At 38.6% G+C, this 8,417-nt stretch overlaps 1 protein-coding gene across 1 annotated transcript; it reads right to left on the bottom strand.

Annotated features, from left to right (window-relative positions):
- Positions 1-386: 386 nt before the first annotated feature.
- LOC149243802 (lipase-like PAD4) lies at positions 387-2,226 on the bottom strand. The gene is made up of 2 exons (XM_089367861.1): positions 2,045-2,226; positions 387-1,497 (listed from the first exon to the last, which is right to left on the bottom strand). Exons 1-2 carry the CDS (start codon positions 2,087-2,089, stop codon positions 733-735), a joined length of 810 nt encoding a protein of 269 aa, XP_089223987.1. The 5' UTR covers positions 2,090-2,226; the 3' UTR covers positions 387-732.
- Between the last annotated feature and the right edge of the window lie 6,191 nt (positions 2,227-8,417).

Here is an 8,417-nt window from a genome sequence, read left to right as displayed (position 1 = left end):
AGTGTTAAAGAGGAATATAATGTTATCAAATACAACCATGAAAATCTCCTTTCTGTCTTGAAATATAATATTATTCCTCCATTTCCATATTATGGGTATTATTTCTAATAATGTTTTTCAACTTCTCAAATAGAACATAAAGGAAAGCCTATGCCCACATTGCCTAGTAAATATATACATAAATTAAAATAAATTAGAAAATCAAAATAACAATTAATTTGATCAAATATTCGTTAATAATTTATTGACGAACTTCAACAATCTCATTTTTTCAACATAAATATATGTATATATATAGTGCAACTATAAGCATATCCAATGGCCAGAGTTTGTTTATTCAAAGATGGGGAGGTGCATTTATCAAACATTAGGATTGCTACATAGGAAAAAGTTCAATTCTTCTTGGAAAATTCGCAGCAAAATACGCATAGAAATCAAAATGTTAAGCGATTCAGAAAAATAACCTCGTGGGAGAAGCTCCAGAAGAAGCGACCTCAATGTAAAAGGTCTTTTACTTGGAGGTAGGAACAGAAATTGCATATCTAAAACAAAACCAGCAATCTAATTAGCAGAAAACCCTCTTCTTTGAATCTCGAAAACATTACAAGCAACCTAACTGGAGGATCATGCTGTAAACATCATTTTCATTCAGATAACCTGCAACTTTCCCATTGTCTGACATAAAGGAAAGCTCCATTCAGGAGAAGATCATGTTCTGAACAGCTTTTCCATTCAAATAGCATGCAACTTTTCCATTTTCTGACATAAGGGAGAGCTCCAATCAGGGGATTGGTTTTTCTTATACTCTTTCCATTCTTCCCACCACATCATGAAGCTGCTTCCTTCAAAGAAAACATCTTGAGAAGTGCTGAGATCGTTTTCCATCTGTGTTACATAATCTTCAAACTTTTCAAGATTTTGTACGCTTTGGTGTTGGCCCTGTTTCATATTTTCAATTCTTTCAAAGCCTCTTCTACATGTGCCCAAAGGCACGAGTCCGAAGTGAGGGATGCACGCTTTGTGCGGCGTCGTTGACCTCGTGAACTGCGAGTTTTTCGCTTCCATCCATTTCTCAAGAACTTTATGGCGATTGTGTCTTCCATCTGAAAGATAGTTGCCATTGCTGTTTGTGCGATAATAATATGCAATATCCAGAGGCTCTACCAGTTTTCTATATGTATTGCCAGCCTTTATCCACTTATTTTGGGATTGGAAATCACTTGGTAACTCATGATTTTCCCACATTTCAATAATACCATCCCAAAACCCGCCGAGCCTTTCCCTACGCAAATTAGCACCGATATCCCTCTTGTCAAGTTCCTTGAAGGTATCATAATATCCGATGACACCGTTCTTCTCACAACCCTCTTTATACCATTCAATCTCTGCCATAAAACTTTGGTTCAGGCTTAACTCAATAGCTAGCCTATCAACATTTGTGTTATACCTGTTTTCAGTTTCTCCAGCTTTTCGTAGGGCAAGCTGTGCATGATCATTCTGCACAAAGTTATCATCACCAATTCAACAACATTTCAAACATCGATTAGTGTGTCTGATCAAATTCAAAAGAGCAGAAGAGCAGATAGCACAACGCTCCAGTAAATCTTATATCAGGTCTTACACAATACATAAACTAGCATGCAGAAAGCTGAAAAGGCCAGCCTAGGAAGCACAGCATTCACAGTAAAGACGGGTAATTAATTAGATTGTAATGTTTTTCCATCTCAAGAAGGGCTCTACAGCCGTGGTACGGAGTAGATCCCTCTGTGGGCATGTTAGGCAGACCTTGCAGCGAGGTGTGCATGTTAGGCAGACCTTGCAGAGAGGTGGCGAAATCCCTCTGTGTACCTTGCAGTGATTTGACTGGTAAAGTTAATGGAGATATACATACTTTACTCCCCTGATCTGAATCTATGACTTCTTAAAAGCACCCAAACTGTAATTCTATATTTCCCTTACATTTCAGACATATTTACTCATATAAAAAACGTATTACATTCTTTTGTTCTTTCGAATATTAATCCAGAAAAGAATTGAGTATTACCTGAGCTCCAATACCAATCGCTTCTAACTGCACTGAAATTCCCATGGCGAAAGAAAATTCGGAATCAGGATTTGCAAATTTTCTCGCACATTTAGTGTTTTCTATGACATGTCTCAAAACCGAAGCATACACTATATGCTCTGAAAAACATCCCTCTACTGTAATATCCGAAGGATTTTCATTACTCTGCATTGTCAAATGAAGCATCTTCAAACAGTGTCAGAATTGTCAATACATGTTGCGCCATGGCTTGAGCAGAACATGTAAGTGCCAACAGGTCTGTACGGGCTTCTCTTCGTGGCCCTGTCTGACCACTTTTGAGAATCAAAAACATAGTTGGAAGTATAGTGCAGGACATTATTGAGAAGAATCCTAGAAGCCTCTTGCGTAGAAGAATATGGAACTTTGCCATCCCAAAAGGGCAAAATAGCAGTCAAGGGCGCAGAAATTTCCTCAAGCGGTGCAAGGAGCATCCGAGGAACAATGTCATGTTTGGAAACCACATGGCAAAAGTTGCCTCCCCAATTCTCACGGCCAACTGCTTCAAGAAGTCTTTCATCTCCAACCAGAGGGCAACCAAATGTAATACAAAAAGGAGAGATTTTCCTTGACCTCTTTCCCAGAACCCATAGTGTAGCCAAGGTTGCAACTGTCCCTCCTAAGGAATGACCCACAAATATAATGGGTTTGAGGTTTCTTTGTGTGGAGTCCGCAGAAACCTGTAACTGATCGATCTGGAATACATCGACACAATGTTACTTTTCCTTTTGAATTTCAATATTTTATCTATAATAATTGAGAGAAGTAAACCCACTTGATGTGAAACTGAGGTTACTTTTGAGAGTTGTATTTAGATAAATCAATTTACCTTTGCTTGGAAATCAGTTTTCTCCATAATATCCAGGAACAGCTTAAGAGCTCCGTGATGGACGAGGGCTGGTTTATCATCGTAACCCTTGAGGCAATCCAGGAAGGCCTGGTTGTTTGTTTGTATATTCCCCGCTCCATCGAGGAAACTTTCTGTTTTAAGAAATGAAGGGAAGGCAACATATGCAACGCCCCCGTGCTCCTTCAGACTAAAATTCTCTGAATTGCTTGCACGACCTGACTCTTCCCGAGCCTTGAACAGTATTTCGCATGAAGCAAGGAAAGATGCAGCCTCCTGACCAACAGTGAACGTGCAACAGCATATCTATAAATTAGCACCGTAAGGGCAACCAAGTATGGATCCCTCAAAATTTTGAATTATGTGCTTAAAACTTTGCACATTTTTATGAATCAGGATGTAGGGACGACACAACCAGATTCAGCAAGAATAAATAACGCCTTCAATACCTGAGATGAAGATAAAAAATTTGACAATGAAAAAACACTATAGAAGATTACATATACAAATTGGGCTTCTAAACAGGATAATTGAGGTGTCTATTACACTGAAACCATTTAGCTTGCCAAAAAATGCAGAACAAAAACCATGCCATTACTGGACAGGATTAACTCCCATTTAGCTTGCGAAATACTGCAGAACAAGAACCATGCCATTACTGGACAGGATTAACTCTCATTACTAATATCATAGATGTCGTCCCCTGCTTACACCTCAGGAAGATTAATACCCACACTGTTTAAGGGGGAAAGCCTCCTAAAGCTTATCTGGGAAATGACGGACCTAGAGCCTACAATAGATGGATGGGTAATTTACAATGAAAAAACACTATATAAGATTACATATACAAACTGGGCTTCTAAACCAGATAACTGTGTCTATCACACTGAAACCACTTAGCTTGCTAAAAACTGCAGATCAACAACCATATTATTGCATCTGCCATTACTGAACAGGATCAAACTTCCATGACTAATGTCACAGCTATCCTCCCCTGCCTACACCTCAGGAAAATTAATACCCATACTGTTCAAGGGGAAAAGCCTCCTAAAGTTTAGTTGGAAAATGATGGACCTAGAGCCTGCAATAGATAGATGGACAATTTACAATGAAAAAATAATATATGAGATTACATATACAAACTGGGCTTCTAAACAGGATAACCGAGGTTTCTACCACACCAAAACTACTTAGCTTGCCAAAAATTGCATATCAACAACCAGATTAATGCATCTGCCATTACAAGACAGGTTCAAACTCCCATTACTAATACAACAGCTGTCTGCCCCTGCCTACACTTCAAGAAGATTAATACCCATACTGTTCAAGGGGGAAAGTCTTGTAAAGCTTAGCAGGGAAATGATGGACCTAGACCCTGCAATAGATGGATTGGAATACCCATACTGTTCAAGGGGGAAAGCCTCCTAAAGCTTAGCTGGAAAATGATGGACCTAGAGCCTGCAATAGATGGATGGGTAATTTACAATGAAAAAACAATATATAAGATTACATATACAAACTGGGCTTCTAAACAGGATAACTGAGGTGCCTATCGCTCCGAAACCACTTAGCTTGCCAGAAATTGCAGATCAACAACCAGATTAATGCATTTTCCATTACAAGATAGGTTCAAACTCCCACTACTAATACAACAGCTGTCCGCCCCTGCCTACACTTCAGGAAGATTAATACCCATACTGTCCAAGGGGGAAAGTCTCATAAAGCTTAGCAGGGAAATGATGGACCTAGAGCCTGCAATAGATGGATGGGAATACCCATACTGTTCAAGGGGGAAAGCCTCCTAAAGCTTAGCTGGAAAATGATGGACCTAGAGCCTGCAATAGATGGATGGGTAATTTACAATGAAAAAACAATATATAAGATAACATATACAAACTGGGCTTCTAAACAGGATAACTGAGGTGCCTATCACTCCGAAACCACTTAGCTTGCCAGAAATTGCAGATCAACAACCAGATTAATGCATCTGCCATTACAAGACAGGTTCAAACTCCCATTACTAATACAACAGCTGTCCGCCCCTGCCTACACTTCAAGATGATTAATACCCATACTGTCCAAGGGAGAAAGTCTCGTAAATCTTAGCAGGGAAATGATGGACCTAGAGTCTACAATAGATGGATGGGTTATTCCCAAGGGCTGAGACCAACCTCAAAAAAAATTCTATTTTAACCACCACAAAACTCCAACTTTTATCCCAAAGGCACCCTAAACTTCCTTCAAAAATTCAATGTTCATCTACCAAAAAATTTCCTACTGATTTTTCAAAATGTAAAGAAGACACCCATATTCCTTATGTGAATTTTGGAAAACAGAATCCCAAGCTTGTCCTTACAGTGGGGTAGATGAGTCTTCTTCCATATTGAGCAATTGTTGCTTGCTTCGATTTGCTGCGCGTTGGCAATGGATTTAAGCGCTGAATGTTAGCCCATATAAGAACTCATAATTGGTACTGGTTGTTACATAACATGGAAAAAAGCGAAGGACCCCAGGAAGAATACTAGAAGACTTTGAATGGGTATGCAGGGTGGAAACAGATAAAAATCAAACTTGAATTAAAAAGGAGGAGTTACAGCTCACAGGTGAGTACTGCACCTGGAGACTGCACTCATACAAAAGAGAACTCTCTCCATACCTTCTACTATTCATGAATGAAAGATTACATCAATAAGTACATCACAAGAAATCAGGTAGTTGCAAACAAACTCCTAGACTCTAGGAACAAATCCTAAACTAAGGAGATACGTTACAACTAATGTAACCATTTCTCCATTAATACAAAATAATATTAATTATTTTCAACTCCCCCCCTTAATGGAGAAAGGATTATCCTGAACTCCTAGCATCCCTCTAAATAATTCAAACTTTACACGCCCAAGAGGCTCAGTAAAAATATCAGCCAAGTTATCACAAGTTTTACAATATTCAACACATATTTCTTTTGACTGTATTTTCTCTCGAACAAAATGAAACTGAGTGTCAATATGCTTGGTATTTTTATGAAAGACTGGATTGTATGCAAGCTTGATGGTACTCTGGTTGTCAGTTTTGATACTAGTTGATTCTTTCTGTCCTTCTCCTGCATCGTTGAGAAGTCTTCTCAACCAGATAGCTTCACATGTGGTTGCACACAATGCTTGGTACTCAGCTTCACATGAAGATAGAGCTACAGTGCTCTGCTTTTTGCTGCTCCATGCTATGACCCCGGATCCAATGTTGAATGCGTAACCTGTGATAGATCTTCGATCATCCAAGTTACCTGCCCAATCATAATCTGAAAAACCTGCTAGAATAACATCAGAAGTGTCAGTGTACAAAATTCCATAATTACTAGTACCACTAAGATACCTCAACACACTCTTTGCTGCGACCTAGTGACTTTCAAGTGGTTTTGACATGAACTGGCTCAACACACTAACAGAATATGCCAAATATGGTCTAGTTGTAGTCATGTATATCAAACTGCCAACTAGCTGCCTGTACATAGTGGCATCCACTTCTTTAGTGCCATCGTCACTGCTCAACTTTAAATTCTGTTGTAATGGTGTTGCTGCTGATCTGCACTGCTCCCTTCTGAACCTTTCCAGCAAGCTTCTGACATACTTCCCTTGAGTGAGAAAAGTTTGTCCATAATCTTTCCATACCTCCAATCCCAAACAATAATGAAGGTTTCCGAGATCTTTCATCTCAAACACTTGTGACATTTGCTGCTTGATTTCTTTGATCAGATTGTTAGCATTCCCTATTATAATCATATCATCTACATACAAAGAAATCAAAATAATTTGCCTCTGTTTTTTAAACTTGGTATATAGATTTGGATCATTCAAGCTCCTATGAAAGCCATGCTGTATAAAAAATGAGTCAATCTTCTCATACCACGACCTGGGTGCCTGTTTTAAACCATAAAGTTCCTTTTTCAATTTACACACAAGATGTTCATGTCCCTTTTTCACAAAACCTTGAGGCTGTACTAAATAAATTTCTTCTTTCAAGTCTCCATTCAGAAATGCAGATTTAACATCTAGCTGGTGTAGCTGCCATTTGTGTTTTTTGCTAAGGAAATTAGCATTCTAATGGTGTTTAATTTGGCTATAGGAGCAAAGGTGTCATCGTAATCTATTCCTTCTTGCTGTGAGTAACCCTTTGCTACTAGTCTAGCTTTAAATTTCTTTATACTCCCATCTGCATTTATTTTTGGTTTATACAGCCATTTACATCCTATGGGGGTTTTACCTTCAGGCAATTCAACCAAATCCCAAGTATGGTTTCTGTTTATTGACTCTATTTCCTCACACATTGCAGCCCTCCATGCATTAGATTTACTTGCTTCCTCATAATTTGCAGGTTCTACAATGTTTAAAATGTTTGACATTAAAGCATAGCCTTTCAGTTTAGAAGATAATTGAGTCTTCCTACCTGATCTCCTTGGTAGGGGACTTACCTCAATTTAAACTTTTTCCGAGCTTGCATCTTCATTGATTACATTATCTGTTACTTCTTCTTCTTGTTTCTGCTCCTGCTCTTCATCTTCCTCACTGTTTTCTTCTATAAGCAATGGAATGTGGCAATCACTGTTAGAATCCTCCTTTCCTTCTTCAACCTGTTCATGAAATATGACATCTCTGCTTGCAAAAACTTTGTGAGTCACAGGATTATATAACTTATATGCCTTGAACTCAGTGCCATATCCAACAAATATACATTTCAGGGCTTTGGGGTCTAACTTCTTCCTATCTGCCTTAGGTACATGAGCATAAGCTTTTGACCCAAATATTCTTAAATGACTAACTGCTGGTTTGAATCCAAACAATGCTTCAAAAGGGGTTTTGAAGCCAAAACAACTAGTAGGACTCCTATTCTTTAAATATACAGCAGTGTTAATAGCTTATGCCTAAAGACCATTTGATAGACCCTTACCTTGTAGCATACTACTTGCGCACTCCACAAGAGTTCTGTTCTTTTGTTCTACCACTCCATTCTGCTGTGGAGTGTGTGGCACTGTAAACTGCTGCACAATCCCATGATGCTTGCAGAAATTCATGAACTCTCCCAACCTGTATTCTCCCCCTTGATCTGAGCGGAGAATTTTTATCCTTTTTCCTGTCTGGTTCTCTACCATAGATTTAAACTCTTTAAAATACTGAAAGGCTTGACTCTTTTTACTCAGAAAGTATATCCATGAAAATCTAGTGCAATCATCTGTAAATAAGAGAAAGTAATATGCTCCTCCTAATGACCTAGTTTGCATAGGTCCACAAATATATGTATGCACCAGTTCTAAAATGTCTCTTTCCTTTTTGTTAACATGCAAAGGGAACTCTTCTCTATGCATTTTCCCTAATGCACATCCATCACAATCCAGCTTAACATTATGAAAAACAGGTAGTCCATCAACCATACCTTTTCTCTGAAGTAAGATGAGGTCTTGCAGATTAAGATGGTCGAATCTTTGATGCCAGAGAT

The sequence above is a fragment of the Pinus tabuliformis genome, chromosome 8 (assembly GCF_031772625.1).
Source record: "Pinus tabuliformis cultivar Carrire ecotype Pingquan chromosome 8, CPIR1, whole genome shotgun sequence".
Classification (NCBI taxonomy): Eukaryota; Viridiplantae; Streptophyta; class Pinopsida; order Pinales; family Pinaceae; genus Pinus; species Pinus tabuliformis.
The sequence above is the reverse complement of the archived record's forward strand: the minus strand, read 5'-3'. Positions and strand labels throughout refer to the sequence as shown.